The 21,927-nt window shown below is 50.2% G+C and overlaps 1 protein-coding gene across 1 annotated transcript in view; it reads right to left on the bottom strand.

Annotated features, from left to right (window-relative positions):
* Positions 1–2,909: 2,909 nt before the first annotated feature.
* Positions 2,910–21,927, bottom strand: part of LOC147102007 (neutrophil cytosol factor 1-like) — a 267,921-nt gene continuing 248,903 nt past the window's right edge. Inside the window, exon 12 of the mRNA XM_085964139.1 lies at positions 2,910–3,726. Within this exon, the coding sequence (XP_085820265.1) occupies positions 3,608–3,726 (119 nt within the window). The 3' untranslated portion in view covers positions 2,910–3,607. The remainder of the gene's footprint in view (positions 3,727–21,927) is intronic.

The following is a 21,927-nucleotide window of genomic DNA, read 5'->3' as shown; positions in this document are numbered from 1 at the left end:
TCCAGTGTGTAATTTTTCCCGTGTCGCCTGTTTTCAGTGTTTAGTGTTTCCCGCGTCGCCAGTGTCCAGTGTGTAATGTGTCCCATGTCACCAGAATCCAGTTTGTAATGTTTCCCATGTCGCCAGTGTCCAGTGTGTAATGTTTCCCGCGTCGTCAGTGTTTGGTGTGTAATGTCTCCCGTGTCACCAGTGTTCAGTGTGTAATGTCCATCGTGTCACAAGTGTCCAGTCTGTAATGTCTCCCGTGTCACCAGGGTTCAGTGTGTAATGTCTCCCATGTCACCAGTGTTCAGTGTGTAATGACTCCCGTGTCACCAGTGTCCAGTGTGTAATGTCTCCCGTGTCGCTAGTGTTCAGTGTGTAATGGCTCCCGTGTCACCAGTGTCCGGTGTGTAATGTTTCCCGTGTCGCCAGTGTCCAGTGTGTAATGTCTCCCGTGTCACCAGTGTCCAGTGTGTAATGTTTCCCATGTCGCCAGTGTCCAGCGTGTAATGTTTCCCGTGTTGCCAGTGTCCAGTGTGTAATGTTTCCCGTGTTGCCAGTGTCCAGTGTGTAATGTTTCCCGTGTCACCAGTGTCCAGTGTGTAATGTTTCCCATGTCGCCAGTGTCCAGCGTGTAATGTTTCCCGTGTTGCCAGTGTCCAATGTATATTGTTTCCCGTGTTTCCAGTGTCCAGTGTGCAATGTTTCCCATGTTGCCAGTTACCAGTGTGCAACATTTCCCGTGTTGCCAGTGTCCAGTGTGCAATGTTTCCTGTGTCACCAGTGTTCGGTGTTTAGTTTTGCTCGTGTCACCAGTGTTCAGTGTGTAATGTGTCCCGAATCGCTAGTGTCCAGTGTGTAATGTTTCCCGTGTCGCCAGTGTCCAGTGTGTAATGTTGCCTGTGTCGCCAGTGTTCGATCTGTAATGTTTCTCGTGTCACCAGTGTTCAGTGTGTAATGTTTCCCGTGTCGCCAGTGTTCGATGGGTAATATTTCCCGTGTCGCCAGTGTTCGATGTGTAATGTTTCCCATGTCGCCAGTGTCCAGTGTGTAATGTTTCACGTGTCACCAGTGTTCAGTGTGTAATGTTTCCCGTGTTGCCAGTGTCCAGTGTGTAATGTTGCCCATGTCGCCAGTGTCCAGTGTGTAATATTTCCCATGTCACCAGTTTTCGGTGTTTAGTGTTTCCCGTGTCGCCAGGGTCCAGTGTGTAATATTTCCCACGTCACCAGTTTTCGGTGTTTAGTGTTTCCCGTGTCGCCAGTGTCCAGTGTGTAATTTTTTCCGTGTCGCCAGTGTTCGGTGTTTAGTGTTTCTCGTGTCACCAGTGTTCAGTGTGCAATGTGTCCCGTGTTGCCAATGTCCAGTGTGTAATGTGACCCATGTCGCCGGTGTCCAGTGTGTAATATTTCCCATGTCACCAGTTTTCGGTGTTTAGTGTTTCCCGTGTCGCCAGTGTCCAGTGTGTAATTTTTCCCGTGTCACCTGTGTCCAGTTTTTAATGTTTCCCGTGTCGCCAGTGTCCAGTGTGTAATTTTCCCGTGTCACCAGTGTTCGGTGTGTAATGTTTTCTGTGTTGCCAGTGTCCTGTGTGCAATGTTTCCCGTGTCGCCAGTGTCCAGTGTGTAATGTCTCCCGTGTCACCAGTGTCCGGTGTGTAATATTTCCCATGTCACCAGTGTCCAGTGTGTAATGTTTCCCGAATCGCCAGTGTCCAGTGTGTAATTTTTCCCATGTCACCAGTGTCCAGTGTGTAATTTTTCCCATGTCACCAGTGTCCAGTGTGTAATGTTTCCCGTGTCACCAGTGTTCGGTGTGTAATGTTTCCCGTGTTGCCAGTGTTTGCTGTTTAATGTTTCTCATGTCACCACTGTCCAGTGTGTAATGTTTCCCGTGTCACCAGCGTCCAGTGTGTCATGTTTCCCATGTCACCAGTGTCCAGTGTGTCATGTTTCCCATGTCACCAGTGTTCAGTGTGTAATGTCTCCCGTGTCACCAGTGTTCAGTGTGTAATGTTTCCCGTGTCACCAGTGTCCAGTGTGTAATGTCTCCTGTGTCACCAGTGTGCAGTGTGTAATGTTTCCCGTGTCACCAGCATCCAGTGTGTAATGTTTCCCGTGTCGCCAGTGTCCAGTGTGTAATGTTTCCCATGTCACCAGTATCCAGTGTGTAATGTTTCCCGTGTCACCAGTGTCCGGTGTGTAATATTTCCCATGTCACCAGTGTCCAGTGTGTAATGTTTCCCGAATCGCCAGTGTCCAGTGTGTAATTTTTCCCATGTCACCAGTTTCCAGTGTGTAATTTTTCCCATGTCACCAGTGTCCAGTGTGTAATGTTTCCCGTGTCACCAGTGTTCGGTGTGTAATGTTTCCCGTGTTGCCAGTGTTTGCTGTTTAATGTTTCTCATGTCACCACTGTCCAGTGTGTAATGTTTCCCGTGTCACCATTGTCCAGTGTGTAATGTTTCCCATGTCACCACTGTCCAGTGTGTAATGTTTCTCATGTCACCACTGTCCAGTGTGTAATGTTTCCCATGTCACCAGTGTCCAGTGTGTAATGTTTCCCGTGTCACCATTGTCCAGTGTGTAATGTCTCCTGTGTCACCAGTGTCCAGTGTGTAATGTTTCCCGTGTCACCAGTGTTCAGTGTGTAATTTTTCCCATGTCACCAGTGTCCAGTGTGTAATGTTTCCCGTGTCACCAGTGTCCAGTGTGTAATGTTTCCCGTGTCACCAGTGTCCAGTGTGTAATGTTTCCCGTGTTGCCAGTGTTCAGTGTTTAGTGTTTCCCGTGTCGCCATTTAAAAAATGTAAATATGCATCATGACATACTAAATGTTGCATCGTTGTCTTTTTAAATAAATAAGTAATTCACTGACAATTATGCGTGGATTATATCTTGGAAACTTGATAAAACACAGGCCAAGTGAAGAATCAAACATTGCAAACTTTGCTTTTTATTATTTCAACCATAATGTCAATCTTTCCCGGGGGCCATATTCCTGGTTAACGTTCCTTGACCCAGCGCCCCAGTAACTCCTGAAGCAAGCTTTGCAGCAGTCACTTGGCAGCAGTTGAGATGAGATATGACAGTCCAATGGACGTGGTCTTTGGCGCAGGAAGATTTACTGGGAGTGCAGTCACAATCACAGAGTTTAAGTTTTATCAGACGTGACTCATTCTTGTATTCGGCGGTCATCACTGGCGCGAGCTTAACTGTTAATCTTGCAAATCTCAATCACTAAGCTTTTAAACAGTCAAGAGTGTTGGTGATCAAGTTTAGTTAATGTTAGGCTAAAACAGGTTAGATACTGACTGAATGCAGAGTCTGTCAGAGCACAGGTTGAGCTGTTCCCTGTACATGTGTATCAATAACCGATAAACACAGGAGGGAAAAGGAATAGAAAGATAAGCTGATAGGGTGCGATGAAGAGGGGTGGGAGGAGGCTCGTGTGGAGCATAAATACCAGCATTGACCAGTTGGGCCGAATGGGCTGTTCCTGTGCTGTAGATTTTATGTAATTCTATGTAGTATCCGTAAACACAAAGACAGGTCACTGTATTGGACAGGAACCCTCATCACACCTGCTGCCTCGATTTCCTGCTTTTGCCTCTCGTGGATTGCTCTCATTTTAATTTACTTTTGGTTTGCTCAGTGCAGTGCTCCATGATCTCATTGAGCGTGGGCCTGGGGGGAATCACTGGAACCAACTTCTTCTGCCTTTCATTCTCTTGGTTGCTGGCACCTGGAAAAGCCAAGAGATACAAAATAAGTGAAACGAAGCAATTAATTCACACTTACACACGCACGCACCCACACATGCTCACTTGCCTGGATGAGTGCAGCTCCAACGACACTCGAAGCTCAACACCATCCAGGACAAAGCAGCCCGCTTGTTTGGCACCCCATCCACCACCTTTAAACATTCACTCCCTCCACCACCGGCGCACCGTGACTGCAGTGTGTACCATCCACAAGAGGCACTGCAGCAACTCGCTGAGGCTTCTTCGGCAGCACCTCCCAAACCCGTGACCTCTTCCACCTAGAAGGACAAGGGCAGCAGGTGCATGGGAACACCACCACCTCCATGTTCCCCTCCAAGTCACACACCATCCTGACTTGGAAATATATCGCCGATTCTTCATCGTCGCTGGGTCAAAATCCTGGAACTCCCTCCCTAACAGCACTGTGGGAGTACCTTCACCACACAGACTGCAGCGGTTCAAGAAAGCTTCTCAAGAGCAACTAGGGATGGGCACTAAATGCTGGCCTTGCCAGCGATGCCGACATCCCATAAACTAATTAAAAAAAACACACGCACACACACTCACAGTCACGCGCACACACTCACAGTCACGCACACACACTCACACACTCGCTCTCACACTCTCACTCTCACACAGACCCACTCACAATCACACATACACACACACATGCACATAAACACATACACACGCAAACACAAGCACACATGCACTCATGCACACAGATACTCACATACACACAAAGACAGACATACACACACAAATATACACACACACACACACTCGATCTGCACAGACACGCTCCAAAACAGATGATGCTACCAACTGAGCCATGGCTGAACTACATGCAAGGATTGGGATAAGGTGCAAGGATTGGGGTAAGGAGCAAGGATTGGGGGAAGGTGCAAGGATTGGGATAAGGTGCAAGGATTGGGGTAAGGAGCAAGGATTGGGGTAAGTGCAATGATTGGGGTAAGGAGCAAGGATTGGGGTAAAGAGCAAGGATTGGGGTAAGGAGCAAGGATTGGGGTAAAGAGCAAGGATTGGGGTAAGTGCAATGATTGGGGTAAGGAGCAAGGATTGGGGGAAGGAGCAAGGATTGGGGTAAAGAGCAAGGATTGGGGTAAGGAGCAAGGATTGGGGTAAAGAGCAAGGATTGGTGTAAGGAGCAAGGACTGGGGTAAAGAGCAAGGATTGGGGTAAGCGCAAGGATTGGGGTAAGGAGCAAGGACTGGGGTAAAGAGCAAGGATTGGGGTAAGCGCAAGGATTGGGGTAAGGAGCAAGGACTGGGGTAAGGAGCAAGGACTGGGGTAAGGAGCAAGGACTGGGGTAAGGAGCAAGGACTGGGTTAAGGAGCAAGGACTGGGGTAAGGAGCAAGGATTGGGGTAAGCGCAAGGATTGGAGTAAGGAGCAAGGATTGGGGTAAGGAGCAAGGACTGGGGTAAGGAGCAAGGACTGGGGTAAGGAGCAAGGACTGGGTTAAGGAGCAAGGACTGGGGTAAGGAGCAAGGATTGGGGTAAGTGCAATGATTGGGGTAAGGAGCAAGGATTGGGGTAAGGAGGAAGGATTGGGGTAAGGAGCAAGGATTGGGGTAAGTGCAAGGATTGGGGTAAGGAGCAAGGATTGGGGTAAGGAGCAAGGATTGGGGTAAGGAGCAAGGATTGGGGTAAGTGCAGGAATTGGGGTAAGTGCAAGGATTGGGGTAAGGAGCAAGGATTGGGGGAAGGAGCAAGGATTGGGGTAAAGAGCAAGGATTGGGGAAAGGAGCAAGGATTGGGGTAAAGAGCAAGGATTGGGGAAAGGAGCAAGGATTGGGGTAAAGAGCAAGGATTGGTGTAAGGAGCAAGGACTGGGGTAAAGAGCAAGGATTGGGGTAAGCGCAAGGATTGGGGTAAGGAGCAAGGACTGGGGTAAGGAGCAAGGACTGGGGTAAGGAGCAAGGACTGGGGTAAGGAGCAAGGACTGGGTTAAGGAGCAAGGACTGGGGTAAGGAGCAAGGATTGGGGTAAGGAGCAAGGATTGGGGTAAGGAGCAAGGATTGGGGTAAGGAGCAAGGATTGGGGTAAGTGCAAGGATTGGGGTAAGGAGCAAGGATTGGGGTAAGGAGCAAGGATTGGGGTAAGGAGCAAGGATTGGGGTAAGTGCAGGAATTGGGGTAAGTGCAAGGATTGGGGTAAGTGCAAGGATTGGGGTAAGGAGCAAGGATTGGGGTAAGTGCAGGAATTGGGGTAAGTGCAAGGATTGGGGTAAGGAGCAAGGATTGTGGTCAGGAGCAAGGATTGGGGTAAGGAGCAAGGATTGGGGTAAAGAGCAAGGATTGGGGTAAGTGCAAGGATTGTGGTAAGGAGCAAGGATTGGGGTAAGTGCAAGGACTGGGGTAAGGAGAAAGGACTGGGGTAAGTGCAAGGATTGGAGTAAGGAGCAAGGATTGGGGTAAGTGCAAGGATTGGGGTAAGGAGAAAGGACTGGGGTAAGGAGCAAGGATTGGGGTAGAAGCAAGGATTGAGGTAAGGGGCAAGGATTGGGGTGAGGAGCAAGGATTGGGGTAAGTGCAAGGATTGGGGTAAGGAGCAAGGATTGGGGTAAGGAGCAAGGATTGGGGTAGGAGCAAGGATTGGGGTAAGGGGCAAGGATTGGGGTGAGGAGCAAGGATTGGGGTAAGGAGCAAGGATTGGGGTAAGGAGCAAGGATTGGGGTAAGGAGCAAGGATTGGGGTAAGGAGCAAGGATTGGGGTAGGAGCAAGGATTGGGATAAGGGGCAAGGATTGGGGTGAGGAGCAAGGATTGGGGTAAGGAGCAAGGACTGGGGTAAGGAGCAAGGATTGGGGTAAAGAGCAAGGATTAGGGTAAGCGCAAGGAGTGAGATAAGTCCAAGGATTGGGGTAAGTGCAAGGATTGGGGTAAGTGCAAGGATTGGGGTAAGTGCAAGGATTGGGGTGAGGAGCAAGGATTGGGGTAACTGCAAGGATTGGGGTAAGTGCAAGGATTGGGGTAATTGCAAGGATTGGGGAAAGGTGCAAGAATTGGGGTAAAGAGCAAGCATTGGGGTAAGTTTCAAGGACTGGGGTAGGTGCAACAATTGGGGTAAGTTTCAAAGATTGGGGTTGGTGCAATGTTTGGGGTAAGGAACAAGGATTGGGGTAAGGAACAAGGATTTGGGTAAGGAGCAAGGATTGGGATAAGGGGCAAGAATTGGGGTAGGAGCAAGGATTGGGGTAAGTGCAAGGATTGGGTTAAGGAGCATGGATTGGGGTAGGTGCAAGTATTGGGGCAAGGAGCAAGGATTGGGGTAAGTGCAAGGATTGGGGTAAGGAGCAAGGATTGGGGTAAAGAGCAAGGATTAGGGTAAGCACAAGGAGTGAAATAAGTGCAAGGATTGGGGTAAGTGCAAGGATTGGGGTAAGGTGCAAGGATTGGGGTGAGGAGCAAGGATTGGGGTTACTGCAAGGATTGGGGTAAGTGCAAGGATTGGGGTAAAGAGCAAGGATTGGGGTAAGTTTCAAGGACTGGGGTAGGTGCAACAATTGGGGTAAGTTTCAAGGATTGGGGTTGGTGCAATGTTTGGGGTAAAGAACAAGGATTGGGGTAAGGAACAAGGATTGGGGTAAGGAGCAAGGATTGGGATAAGGGGCAAGGATTGGGCTAAAGAGCAAGGATTGGGGTAAGGAGCAAGGATTGGGGTAAGGAGCAAGGATTGGGGTAAGGAGCAAGGATTGGTATAAAGGGCAAGGATTGGGATAAGGTGCAAGGATTGGGGTAAGGAGCAAGGATTGGGGTAAGTGCAAGGATTGGGGTAAGGAGCAAGGATTGGGGTAAGGAGCAAGGATTGGGGTAAGTGCAAGGATTGGAGTAAGGAGCAAGGATTGGGGTAAGGAGCAAGGATTGGGGTAAGTGCAATGATTGGGGTAAGGAGCAAGGATTGGGGGAAGGAGCAAGGATTGGGGTAAAGAGCAAGGATTGGGGTAAGGAGCAAGGATTGGGGTAAGGAGCAAGGATTGGGGTAAGTGCAAGGATTGGGGAAAGGAGCAAGGATTGGGGTAAAGAGCAAGGATTGGTGTAAGGAGCAAGGACTGGGGTAAAGAGCAAGGATTGGGGTAAGCGCAAGGATTGGGGTAAGCGCAAGGATTGGAGTAAGGAGCAAGGACTGGGGTAAGGAGCAAGGACTGGGGTAAGGAGCAAGGACTGGGTTAAGGAGCAAGGACTGGGGTAAGGAGCAAGGATTGGGGTAAGTGCAATGATTGGGGTAAGGAGCAAGGATTGGGGTAAGGAGCAAGGATTGGGGTAAGGAGCAAGGACTGGGGTAAGGAGCAAGGACTGGGTTAAGGAGCAAGGACTGGGGTAAGGAGCAAGGACTGGGGTAAGGAGCAAGGATTGGGGTAAGCGCAAGGATTGGGGTAAGCGCAAGGATTGGAGTAAGGAGCAAGGACTGGGGTAAGGAGCAAGGACTGGGGTAAGGAGCAAGGACTGGGTTAAGGAGCAAGGACTGGGGTAAGGAGCAAGGATTGGGGTAAGTGCAATGATTGGGGTAAGGAGCAAGGATTGGGGTAAGGAGCAAGGATTGGGGTAAGGAGCAAGGATTGGGGTAAGTGCAAGGATTGGGGTAAGGAGCAAGGATTGGGGTAAGGAGCAAGGATTGGGGTAAGTGCAAGGATTGGGGTAAGTGCAAGGATTGGGGTAAGGAGCAAGGACTGGGGTAAGGAGCAAGGACTGGGTTAAGGAGCAAGGACTGGGGTAAGGAGCAAGGATTGGGGTAAGTGCAAGAATTGGGGTAAGTGCAAGGATTGGGGTAAGGAGCAAGGATTGTGGTCAGGAGCAAGGATTGGGGTAAGGAGCAAGGATTGGGGTAAAGAGCAAGCATTGGGGTAAGTTTCAAGGACTGGGGTAGGTGCAACAATTGGGGTAAGTTTCAAGGATTGGGGTTGGTGCAATGTTTGGGGTAAGGAACAAGGATTGGGGTAAGGAACAAGGATTTGTGTAAGGATCAAGGATTGGGATAAGGGGCAAGAATTGGGGTAGGAGCAAGGATTGGGGTAAGTGCAAGGATTGGGGTAAGGAGCAAGGATTGGGGTAAAGAGCGAGGATTAGGGTAAGCACAAGGAGTGAAATAAGTGCAAGGATTGGGGTAAGTGCAAGGATTGGGGTAAGGTGCAAGGATTGGGGTGAGGAGCAAGGATTGGGGTTACTGCAAGGATTGGGGTAACTGCAAGGATTGGGGTAAGGTGCAAGGATTGGGGTGAGGAGCAAGGATTGGGGTTACTGCAAGGATTGGGGTAAGTGCAAGGATTGGGGTAAAGAGCAAGGATTGGGGTAAGTTTCAAGGACTGGGGTAGGTGCAACAATTGGGGTAAGTTTCAAGGATTGGGGTTGGTGCAATGTTTGGGGTAAAGAACAAGGATTGGGGTAAGGAACAAGGATTGGGGTAAGGAGCAAGGATTGGGATAAGGGGCAAGGATTGGGCTAAAGAGCAAGGATTGGGGTAAGGAGCAAGGATTGGGGTAAGGAGCAAGGATTGGGGTAAGTGCAATGATTGGGGTAAGGAGCAAGGATTGGGGGAAGGAGCAAGGATTGGGGTAAAGAGCAAGGATTGGGGTAAGGAGCAAGGATTGGGGTAAGGAGCAAGGATTGGGGTAAGTGCAAGGATTGGGGAAAGGAGCAAGGATTGGGGTAAAGAGCAAGGATTGGTGTAAGGAGCAAGGACTGGGGTAAAGAGCAAGGATTGGGGTAAGCGCAAGGATTGGGGTAAGCGCAAGGATTGGAGTAAGGAGCAAGGACTGGGGTAAGGAGCAAGGACTGGGGTAAGGAGCAAGGACTGGGTTAAGGAGCAAGGACTGGGGTAAGGAGCAAGGACTGGGGTAAGGAGCAAGGATTGGGGTAAGTGCAATGATTGGGGAAAGGAGCAAGGATTGGGGTAAGGAGCAAGGATTGGGGTAAGGAGCAAGGATTGGGGTAAGTGCAAGGATTGGGGTAAGGAGCAAGGATTGGGGTAAGTTTCAAGGATTGGGGTTGGTGCAATGTTTGGGGTAAGGAACAAGGATTGGGGTAAGGAACAAGGATTTGTGTAAGGATCAAGGATTGGGATAAGGGGCAAGAATTGGGGTAGGAGCAAGGATTGGGGTAAGTGCAAGGATTGGGGTAAGGAGCAAGGATTGGGGTAAAGAGCGAGGATTAGGGTAAGCACAAGGAGTGAAATAAGTGCAAGGATTGGGGTAAGTGCAAGGATTGGGGTAAGGTGCAAGGATTGGGGTGAGGAGCAAGGATTGGGGTTACTGCAAGGATTGGGGTAACTGCAAGGATTGGGGTAAGGTGCAAGGATTGGGGTGAGGAGCAAGGATTGGGGTTACTGCAAGGATTGGGGTAAGGAGCAAGGATTGGGGTAAGTGCAATGATTGGGGTAAGGAGCAAGGATTGGGGGAAGGAGCAAGGATTGGGGTAAAGAGCAAGGATTGGGGTAAGGAGCAAGGATTGGGGTAAGGAGCAAGGATTGGGGTAAGTGCAAGGATTGGGGAAAGGAGCAAGGATTGGGGTAAAGAGCAAGGATTGGTGTAAGGAGCAAGGACTGGGGTAAAGAGCAAGGATTGGGGTAAGCGCAAGGATTGGGGTAAGCGCAAGGATTGGAGTAAGGAGCAAGGATTGGGGTAAGGAGCAAGGACTGGGGTAAGGAGCAAGGATTGGGGTAAGGAGCAAGGACTGGGGTAAGGAGCAAGGATTGGGGTAAGGAGCAAGGATTGGGGTAAGTGCAATGATTGGGGAAAGGAGCAAGGATTGGGGTAAGGAGCAAGGATTGGGGTAAGGAGCAAGGATTGGGGTAAGTGCAAGGATTGGGGTAAGGAGCAAGGATTGGGGTAAGGAGCAAGGATTGGGGTAAGTGCAAGGATTGAGGGAAGTGCAAGGATTGGGGTAGGAGCAAGGATTGGGGTAAGGAGCAAGGATTGGGTTAAGCAGCAAGGACTGGGGTAAGTGCAAGGATTGGAGTAAGGAGCAAGGATTGGGGTAATTGCAAGAATTGGATTAAGGAGCAAGGATTGGGGTAAGTGCAAGGATTGGGGTAAGGAGAAAGGACTGGGGTAAGGAGCAAGGATTGGGGTAAGTTTCAAGGATTGGGGTTGGTGCAATGTTTGGGGTAAAGAACAAGGATTGGGTTAAGGAACAAGGATTGGGGTAAGGAGCAAGGATTGGGATAAGGGGCAAGGATTGGGCTAAAGAGCAAGGATTGGGGTAAGGAGCAAGGATTGGGGTAAGGAGCAAGGATTGGGGTAAGGAGCAAGGATTGGTATAAAGGGCAAGGATTGGGATAAGGTGCAAGGATTGGGGTAAGGAGCAAGGATTGGGGTAAGTGCAAGGATTGGGGTAAGGTGCAAGGATTGGGGTAAGTGCAAGGATTGGAGTAAGGAGCAAGGATTGGGGTAAGGAGCAAGGATTGGGGTAAGTGCAATGATTGGGGTAAGGAGCAAGGATTGGGGGAAGGAGCAAGGATTGGGGTAAAGAGCAAGGATTGGGGTAAGGAGCAAGGATTGGGGTAAGGAGCAAGGATTGGGGTAAGTGCAAGGATTGGGGAAAGGAGCAAGGATTGGGGTAAAGAGCAAGGATTGGTGTAAGGAGCAAGGACTGGGGTAAAGAGCAAGGATTGGGGTAAGCGCAAGGATTGGGGTAAGCGCAAGGATTGGAGTAAGGAGCAAGGACTGGGGTAAGGAGCAAGGACTGGGGTAAGGAGCAAGAACTGGGTTAAGGAGCAAGGACTGGGGTAAGGAGCAAGGATTGGGGTAAGTGCAATGATTGGGGTAAGGAGCAAGGATTGGGGTAAGGAGCAAGGATTGGGCTAAGGAGCAAGGATTGGGGTAAGTGCAAGGATTGGGGTAAGGAGCAAGGATTGGGGTAAGGAGCAAGGATTGGGGTAAGTGCAAGGATGGAGGTAAGTGCAAGGATTGGGGTAGGAGCAAGGATTGGGGTAAGGAGCAAGGATTGGGGTAAGTTTCAAGGATTGGGGTTGGTGCAATGTTTGGGCTAAGGAACAAGGATTGGGGTAAGGAACAAGGATTTGTGTAAGGATCAAGGATTGGGATAAGGGGCAAGAATTGGGGTAGGAGCAAGGATTGGGGTAAGTGCAAGGATTGGGTTAAGGAGCAAGGATTGGGGTAGGTGCAAGTATTGGGGTAAGGAGCAAGGATTGGGGTAAGTGCAAGGATTGGGGTAAGGAGCAAGGATTGGGGTAAAGAGCAAGGATTAGGGTAAGCACAAGGAGTGAAATAAGTGCAAGGATTGGGGTAAGTGCAAGGATTGGGGTAAGGTGCAAGGATTGGGGTGAGGAGCAAGGATTGGGGTTACTGCAAGGATTGGGGTAAAGAGCAAGGATTGGGGTAAGTTTCAAGGACTGGGGTAGGTGCAACAATTGGGGTAAGTTTCAAGGATTGGGGTTGGTGCAATGTTTGGGGTAAAGAACAAGGATTGGGGTAAGGAACAAGGATTGGGGTAAGGAGTAGGATTGGGATAAGGGGCAAGGATTGGTATAAAGGGCAAGGATTGGGGTAAGGAGCAAGGATTGGGGTAAGGAGCAAGGATTGGGGTAAGTGCAATGATTGGGGTAAGGAGCAAGGATTGGGGGAAGGAGCAAGGATTGGGGTAAAGAGCAAGGATTGGGGTAAGGAGCAAGGATTGGGGTAAGGAGCAAGGATTGGGGTAAGTGCAAGGATTGGGGAAAGGAGCAAGGATTGGGGTAAAGAGCAAGGATTGGTGTAAGGAGCAAGGACTGGGGTAAAGAGCAAGGATTGGGGTAAGCGCAACGATTGGGGTAAGGAGCAAGGACTGGGGTAAGGAGCAAGGACTGGGGTAAGGAGCAAGGACTGGGTTAAGGAGCAAGGACTGGGGTAAAGAGCAAGGATTGGGGTAAGCGCAACGATTGGGGTAAGGAGCAAGGACTGGGTTAAGGAGCAAGGACTGGGGTAAGGAGCAAGGACTATTCAAAGAGTGGTGAGCCTGTGGAATTCCCTGCCACAGAGGGCTGTGAAGGCTAATTCAATAAATATTTTCAAGAGAGAATTGGATATATTCCTGAAGGCTAAGGGGATTAAGGGTTACGGAGAAAAGGCGGGGATGGGGTACTGAACTGGTAAGATCAGCTATGATCTCAGACGAAGATCAGCCATGATCTCATTGAATGGCGGAGCAGGCTCGAAGGGCCGAATGGCCTACTCCTGTTCCTATCTCTATGTTTCTATGTAAGGAGCAAGGATTGGGGTAAGGAGCAAGGATTGGGGTAAGGAGCAAGGATTGGGGTAAGTGCAAGGATTGAGGGAAGTGCAAGGATTGGGGTAGGAGCAAGGATTGGGGTAAGGAGCAAGGATTGGGGTAAGGAGCAAGGATTGGGGTAAGGAGCAAGGATTGGGGTAAGTGCAAGAATTGGGGTAAGTGCAAGGATTGGGGTAAGGAGCAAGGATTGTGGTAAGGAGCAAGGATTGGGGTAAAGAGCAAGGATTGAGGTAAGTGCAAGGGTTGGGGTAAGGAGCAAGGATTGGGGTAAGGAGCAAGGATTGGGGTAAGTGCAAGGATTGGAGTAAGGAGCAAGGATTGGGGTAATTGCAAGGATTGGAGTAAGGAGCAAGGATTGGGGTAAGGAGCAAGGATTGGGGTAAGGAGAAAGGACTGGGGAAAGGAGCAAGGGTTGGGGTAGAAGCAAGGATTGGGGTAAGGGGCAAGGATTGGGGTGAGGAGCAAGGATTGGGGTAAGTGCAACAATTGGGGTAAGTTTCAAGGATTTGGGTTGGTGCAATGTTTGGGCTAAGGAACAAGGATTGGGGTAAGGAACAAGGATTTGTGTAAGGATCAAGGATTGGGATAAGGGGCAAGAATTGGGGTAGGAGCAAGGATTGGGGTAAGTGCAAGTATTGGGGTAAGGAGCAAGGATTGGGGTAAGTGCAAGGATTGGGGTAAGGAGCAAGGATTGGGGTAAAGAGCAAGGATTAGGGTAAGCACAAGGAGTGAAATAAGTGCAAGGATTGGGGTAAGTGCAAGGATTGGGGTAAGGTGCAAGGATTGGGGTGAGGAGCAAGGATTGGGGTTACTGCAAGGATTGGGGTAAAGAGCAAGGATTGGGGTAAGTTTCAAGGACTGGGGTAGGTGCAACAATTGGGGTAAGTTTCAAGGATTGGGGTTGGTGCAATGTTTGGGGTAAAGAACAAGGATTGGGGTAAGGAACAAGGATTGGGGTAAGGAGTAGGATTGGGATAAGGGGCAAGGATTGGTATAAAGGGCAAGGATTGGGATAAGGTGCAAGGATTGGGGTAAGGAGCAAGGATTGGGGTAAGGAGCAAGGATTGGGGTAAGTGCAATGATTGGGGTAAGGAGCAAGGATTGGGGGAAGGAGCAAGGATTGGGGTAAAGAGCAAGGATTGGGGTAAGGAGCAAGGATTGGGGTAAGGAGCAAGGATTGGGGTAAGTGCAAGGATTGGGGAAAGGAGCAAGGATTGGGGTAAAGAGCAAGGATTGGTGTAAGGAGCAAGGACTGGGGTAAAGAGCAAGGATTGGGGTAAGCGCAACGATTGGGGTAAGGAGCAAGGATTGGAGTAAGGAGCAAGGACTGGGGTAAGGAGCAAGGACTGGGGTAAGGAGCAAGGACTGGGGTAAGGAGCAAGGACTGGGGTAAGGAGCAAGGACTGGAGTAAGGAGCAAGGACTGGGGTAAGGAGCAAGGACTGGGTTAAGGAGCAAGGACTGGGGTAAGGAGCAAGGACTATTCAAAGAGTGGTGAGCCTGTGGAATTCCCTGCCACAGAGGGCTGTGAAGGCTAATTCAATAAATATTTTCAAGAGAGAATTGGATATATTCCTGAAGGCTAAGGGGATTAAGGGTTACGGAGAAAAGGCGGGGATGGGGTACTGAACTGGTAAGATCAGCTATGATCTCAGACGAAGATCAGCCATGATCTCATTGAATGGCGGAGCAGGCTCGAAGGGCCGAATGGCCTACTCCTGTTCCTATCTCTATGTTTCTATGTAAGGAGCAAGGATTGGGGTAAGGAGCAAGGATTGGGGTAAGGAGCAAGGATTGGGGTAAGTGCAAGGATTGAGGGAAGTGCAAGGATTGGGGTAGGAGCAAGGATTGGGGTAAGGAGCAAGGATTGGGGTAAGGAGCAAGGACTGGGGTAAGGAGCAAGGATTGGGGTAAGTGCAAGGATTGGAGTAAGTGCAAGAATTGGGGTAAGTGCAAGAATTGGGGTAAGTGCAAGGATTGGGGTAAGGAGCAAGGATTGGGGTAAGTGCAAGGATTGGAGTAAGGAGCAAGGATTGGGGTAATTGCAAGGATTGGAGTAAGGAGCAAGGATTGGGGTAAGGAGCAAGGATTGGGGTAAGGAGAAAGGACTGGGGAAAGGAGCAAGGGTTGGGGTAGAAGCAAGGATTGGGGTAAGGGGCAAGGATTGGGGTGAGGAGCAAGGATTGGGGTAAGTGCAAGGATTGGGGTAAGGAGCAAGGATTGGGGTAGGAGCAAGGATTGGGGTAAGGGGCAAGGATTGGGGTGAGGAGCAAGGATTGGGGTAAGTGCAAGGATTGGGGTAAGGAGCAAGGATTGGGGTAGGAGCAAGGATTGGGGTAAGGGGCAAGGATTGGGGTAAGGAGCAAGGATTGGGGTAAGGAGCAAGGATTGGGGTAAGGAGCAAGGATTGGGGTAAGGAGCAAGGATTGGGGTAGGAGCAAGGATTGGGATAAGGGGCAAGGATTGGGGTGAGGAGCAAGGATTGGGGTAAGGAGCAAGGACTGGGGTAAAGAGCAAGGATTAGGGTAAGCGCAAGGAGTGAGATAAGTGCAAGGATTGGGGTAAGGAGCAAGGATTGGTGTGAGGAGCAAGGATTGGGGTAACTGCAAGGATTGGGGTAAGTGCAAGGATTGGGGTAAGGAGCAAGGATTGGGGTAAGGAGCAAGGATTGGGGTAAGTGCAAGGATTGGGGTAAGTGCAAGGATTGGGGTAAGGTGCAAGGATTGGGGTGAGGAGCAAGGATTGGGGTAACTGCAAGGATTGGGGTAAGTGCAAGGATTGGGGTAAATGCAAGGATTGGGGAAAGGTGCAAGAATTGGGGTAAAGAGCAAGCATTGGGGTAAGTTTCAAGGACTGGGGTAGTTGCAACAATTGGGGTAAGTTTCAAGGATTGGGGTTGGTGCAATGTTTGGGGTAAGGAGCAAGGATTGGGGTAAGGAACAAGGATTTGGGTAAGGATCAAGGATTGGGATAAGGGGCAAGAATTGGGGTAGGAGCAAGGATTGGGGTAAGTGCAAGGATTGGGTTAAGGAGCAAGGATTGGGGTAAGTGCAAGGATTGGGGTAAGGAGCAAGGATTGGGGTAAAGAGCAAGGATTAGGGTAAGCGCAAGGAGTGAGATAAGTGCAAGGATTGGGGTAAGTGCAAGGATTGGGGTAAGGTGCAAAGATTGGGGTGAGGAGCAAGGATTGGGGTTACTGCAAGGATTGGGGTAAGGAGCAAGGATTGGGGTAAAGAGCAAGGATTAGGGTAAGCGCAAGGAGTGAGATAAGTGCAAGGATTGGGGTAAGTGCAAGGATTGGGGTAAGGTGCAAAGATTGGGGTGAGGAGCAAGGATTGGGGTTACTGCAAGGATTGGGGTAAGTGCAAGGATTGGGGTAAAGAGCAAGGATTGGGGTAAGTTTCAAGGACTGGGGTAGGTGCAACAATTGGGGTAAGTTTCAAGGATTGGGGTTGGTGCAATGTTTGGGGTAAAGAACAAGGATTGGGGAAAGGAACAAGGATTGGGGTAAGGAGCAAGGATTGGGATAAGGGGCAAGGATTGGGCTAAAGAGCAAGGATTGGGGTAAGGAGCAAGGATTGGGGTAAGGAGCAAGGATTGGGGTAAGGAGCAAGGATTGGAGTAAAGAGCAAGGATTGGGGTAAGTGCAAGAATTGGGGTAGGAGCAAGGATTGGGGTAAGTGCAAGGATTGGGGTAAGGAGCAAGGATTGGGGTCGGTGCAAGTATTGGGGTAAGGAGCAAGGATTGGGGTAAGTGGAAGGATTGGGGTAAGGAGCAAGGATTGGGGTAAGGAGCAAGGCTTGGGATAAAGGGCAAGGATTGGGATAAAGAGCAAGGATTGGGGTAAGGAGCAAGGATTGGGGTAAGTGCAAGGATTGGAGTAAGGAGCAAGGATTGGGGTAAGGAGCAAGGATTGGGGTAACTGCAAGGATTGGGGTAAGGAGCAAGAATTGGGGTAAGCAGCAAGGATTGGGGTGAGTGCAAGGATTGGAGTAAAGAGCAAGGATTGGGGTAAGCGCAAGGATTGGAGTAAGTGCAAGGATTGGGTTAAGGAGCAAGGATTGGGGTAAGGAGCAAGGATTGGGGTAAGGAGCAAGGACTGGGGTAAGGAGCAAGGACTCGGTTAAGGAGCAAAGATTGGGGTAAGTGCAAGGACTGGGGTAAGTGCAAGGATTGGGGTAAGGAGCAAGGATTGAGGTAAGGAGCAAGGAATGGGGTAAAGAGCAAGGATTGGGGTAAGTGCAAGGATTGGGGAAAGGAGCAAGGATTGGGGTAAGGAGCAAGGACTGGGGTAAGTGCAAGGATTGGAGTAAGGAGCAAGGATTGGGGTAAGTGCAAGGATTGGGGTAAGGAGCAAGGACTGGGGTAAGGACAAGGATTGGGGTCGGAGCAAGGATTGGGGTAAGGGGCAAGGATTGGGGTGAGGAGCAAGGATTGGGGTAAGTGCAAGAATTGGGGTAAGGAGCAAGGATTGGGGTAAGGAGCAAGGATTGGGGTCGGAGCAAGGATTGGGGTAAGGGGCAAGGATTGGGGTGAGGAGCAAGGATTGGGGTAAGGAGCAAGGATTGGGGTAAGGAGCAAGGATTGTAGTAAAGAGCAAGGATTGGGGTAAGGAGCAAGGATTGGGGTGAGGAGCAAGGATTGGTGTAAGGAGCAAGGACTGGGGTAAGGAGCAAGGACTGGGGTAAGGAGCAAGGATTGGGGTAGGAGCAAGGATTGGGGTAAGGTGCAAGGATTGGGGGAAGGAGCAAGGATTGGGGTAAGGAGCAAGGATTGGGGTAAGTGCAATGATTTGGGTAAGGTGCAAGGATTGGGGTAAGTGCAAGGATTGGGGTAAGGTGCAAGGATTGGGGTAAGTGCAATGATTGGGGTAAGGAGCAAGGATTGGGGGAAGGAGCAAGGATTGGGGTAAAGAGCAAGGATTGGGGTAAGGAGCAAGGATTGGGGTAAGGAGCAAGGATTGGGGTAAGTGCAAGGATTGGGGAAAGGAGCAAGGATTGGAGTAAGGAGCAAGGATTGGGGTAAGTGCAATGATTGGGGTAAGGAGCAAGGATTGGGGGAAGGAGCAAGGATTGGGGTAAGTGCAATGATTTGGGTAAGGAGCAAGGATTGGGGTAAGGAGCAAGGACTGGGGTAAGGAGCAAGGATTGGGGTAAGGAGCAAGTATTGGGGGAAGGAGCAAGGATTGGGGTAAAGAGCAAGGATTGGGGTAAGGAGCAAGGATTGGGGTAAGGAGCAAGGATTGGGGTAAGTGCAAGGATTGGGGAAAGGAGCAAGGATTGGGGTAAAGAGCAAGGATTGGTGTAAGGAGCAAGGACTGGGGTAAAGAGCAAGGATTGGGGTAAGCGCAAGGATTGGGGTAAGCGCAAGGATTGGAGTAAGGAGCAAGGACTGGGGTAAGGAGCAAGGACTGGGGTAAGGAGCAAGGACTGGGTTAAGGAGCAAGGACTGGGTTAAGGAGCAAGGATTGGGGTAAGGAGCAAGGATTGGGGTAAGGAGCAAGGATTGGGGTAAGGAGCAAGGATTGGGGTCAGGAGCAAGGACTGGGGTAAGGAGCAAGGATTGGGGTAAGTGCAAGAATTGGGGTAAGTGCAAGGATTGGGGTAAGGAGCAAGGATTGTGGTCAGGAGCAAGGATTGGGGTAAGGAGCAAGGATTGGGGTAAAGAGCAAGGATTGGGATAAGTGCAAGGATTGGGGTAAGGAGCAAGGATTGGGGTAAGGAGCAAGGATTGGGGTAAGTGCAAGGATTGGAGTAAGGAGCAAGGATGGGGGTAAGTGCAAGGATTGGGGTAAGGAGCAAGGATGGGGGTAAGTGCAAGGATTGGGGTGAGGAGCAAGAATTGGGGTAAGGGGCAAGGATTGGGGTGAGGAGCAAGGATTGGGGTAAGGAGCAAGGATTGGGGTAAGGAGCAAGGATTGGGTTAAGGAGCAAGGATTGGGGTAAGGAGCAAGGATTGGGGTAAGGAGCAAGGATTGGGGTAGGAGCAAGGATTGGGATAAGGGGCAAGGATTGGGGTGAGGAGCAAGGATTGGGGTAAGGAGCAAGGACTGGGGAAAGGAGCAAGGATTGGGGTAAAGAGCAAGGATTAGGGTAAGTGCAAGGATTGGGGTAAGTGCAAGGATTGGGGTAAGTGCAAGGATTGGGGTAAGTGCAAGGATTGGGGTAAGGTGCAAGGATTGGGGTGAGGAGCAAGGATTGGGGTAACTGCAAGGATTGGGGTAAGGAGCAAGGATTGGGGTAGGAGCAAGGATTGGGGTAAGGAGCAAGGATTGGGGTAAGGAGCAAGGATTGGGGTGAGGAGCAAGGATTGGGGTAAGTGCAAGGATTGGGGTAAGTGCAAGGATTGGGGTAAGGTGCAAGGATTGGGGTGAGGAGCAAGGATTGGGGTAACTGCAAGGATTGGGGTAAGTGCAAGGATTGGGGTAAATGCAAGGATTGGGGAAAGGTGCAAGAATTTGGGTAAAGAGCAAGCATTGGGGTAAGTTTCAAGGACTGGGGTAGGTGCAACAATTGGGGTAAGTTTCAAGGATTGGGGTTGGTGCAATGTTTGGGGTAAGGAACAAGGATTGGGGTAAGGAACAAGGATTTGGGTAAGGATCAAGGATTGGGATAAGGGGCAAGAATTGGGGTAGGAGCAAGGATTGGGGTAAGTGCAAGGATTGGGTTAAGGAGCAAGGATTGGGGTAGGTGCAAGTATTGGGGTAAGGAGCAAGGATTGGGGTAAGTGCAAGGATTGGGGTAAGGAGCAAGGATTGGGGTAAAGAGCAAGGATTCGGGTAAGCACAAGGAGTGAGATAAGTGCAAGGATTGGGGTAAGTGCAAGAATTGGGGTAAGGTGCAAGGATTGGGGTGAGGAGCAAGGATTGGGGTTACTGCAAGGATTGGGGTAAGTGCAAGGATTGGGGTAAAGAGCAAGGATTGGGGTAAGTTTGAAGGACTGGGGTAGGTGCAACAATTGGGGTAAGTTTCAAGGATTGGGGTTGGTGCAATGTTTGGGGTAAAGAACAAGGGTTGGGGTAAGGAACAAGGATTGGGGTAAGGAGCAAGGATTGGGATAAGGGGCAAGGATTGGGCGAAAGAGCAAGGATTGGGGTAAGGAGCAAGGATTGGGGTAAGGAGCAAGGATTGGGGTAAGGAGCAAGGATTGGAGTAAAGAGCAAGGATTGGGGTAAGTGCAAGAATTGGGGTAGGAGCAAGGATTGGGGTAAGTGCAAGGATTGGGGTAAGGAGCAAGGATTGGGTTCGGTGCAAGTATTGGGGTAAGGAGCAAGGATTGGGGTAAGTGGAAGGATTGGGATAAGGAGCAAGGATTGGGGTAAGGAGCAAGGCTTGGGATAAAGGGCAAGGATTGGGGTAAAGAGCAAGGATTGGGGGAAGGAGCAAGGATTGGGGTAAGTGCAAGGATTGGATAAGGAGCAAGGATTGGGGTAACTGCAAGGATTGGGGTAAGGAGCAAGAATTGGGGTAAGGAGCAAGGATTGGGGTGAGTGCAAGGATTGGAGTAAGGCGCAAGGATTGGGGTAAGGAGCAAGGATTGGGGTAAGTGCAAGGATTGGGGTAAGGAGCAAGGATTGGGGTAAGTGCAAGGATTGGAGTAAGGAGCAAGGATTGGGGTAACGAGCAAGGATTGGGGTAAGTGCAAGGATTGGGGTAAGGAGCAAGGATTGGGGTAAGGAGCAAGGATTGGGGTAAGGAGCAAGGATTGGGGTAAGGAGCAAGGATTGGAGTAAAGAGCAAGGATTGGGGTAAGCGCAAGGATTGGAGTAAGTGCAAGGATTGGGTTAAGGAGCAAGGATTGGGGTAAGGAGCAAGGATTGGAGTAAGGAGCAAGGACTGGGGTAAAGAGCAAGGATTGGGGTAAGTGCAAGGATTGGGGTAAGTGCAAGGATTGGGGTAAGGAGCAAGGACTGGGTTAAGGAGCAAGGACTGGGTTAAGGAGCAAAGATTGGGGTAAGCGCAAGGACTTGGGTAAGTGCAAGGATTGGGGTAAGGAGCAAGGATTGGGGTAAGGAGCAAGGAATGGGGTAAAGAGCAAGGATTGGGGTAAGTGCAAGGATTGGGGTAAGGAGCAATGATTGGGGTAAGGAGCAAGGACTGGGGTAAGGAGCAAGGACTCGGTTAAGGAGCAAAGATTGGGGTAAGTGCAAGGTCTGGGGTAAGTGCAAGGATTGGGGTAAGGAGCAAGGATTGGGGTAAGGAGCAAGGAATGGGGTAAAGAGCAAGGATTGGGGTAAGTGCAAGGATTGGGGTAAGGAGCAAGGATTGGGGTAAGGAGCAAGGATTGGGGTAAGGAGCAAGGAATGGGGTAAAGAGCAAGGATTGGGGTAAGTGCAAGGATTGGGGTAAGGAGCAAGGATTGGGGTAAGGAGCAAGGATTGGGGTAAGGGGCAAGGATTGGGGTAAGGAGCAAGGATTGGGGTAGGAGCAAGGATTGGGGTAAGGGGCAAGGATTGGGGTGAGGAGCAAGGATTGGGGTAAGGAGCAAGGATTGGGGTAAGGAGCAAGGATTGGAGTAAAGAGCAAGGATTGGGGTGAGTAGCAAGGATTGGGGTGAGGAGCAAGGATTGGGGTAAGGAGCAAGGATTGGGGTGAGGAGCAAGGATTGGTGTAAGGAGCAAGGACTGGGGTAAGGAGCAAGGATTGGGGTAAGTGCAACGATTGGGGTAAGGAGCAAGGATTGGGGTAAGGAGCAAGGACTGGGGTGAGGAGCAAGGATTGGGGTAAGTGCAAGAATTGGGGTAAGTGCAAGGATTGGGGTAAGGAGCAAGGATTGGGGTAAGGATCAAGGATTGGGGTAAAGAGCAAGGATTGGGGTAAGTGCAAGGATTGGGGTAAGGAGCAAGGATTGGGGTAAGGAGCAAGGATTCGGGTAAGGAGCAAGGATTGGGATGAGGAGCAAGGATTGGGGTAAGGAGCAAGGATTGGGGTAAGTGC

The sequence above is a fragment of the Somniosus microcephalus genome, chromosome 22 (genome assembly GCF_052327205.1).
Source record: "Somniosus microcephalus isolate GS21.2 chromosome 22, FLI_Smic_1.0, whole genome shotgun sequence".
Taxonomy (NCBI): Eukaryota; Metazoa; Chordata; class Chondrichthyes; order Squaliformes; family Somniosidae; genus Somniosus; species Somniosus microcephalus.
Note: the sequence above shows the minus strand (reverse complement) of the source record. Positions and strands in the feature narration are given on the sequence as shown.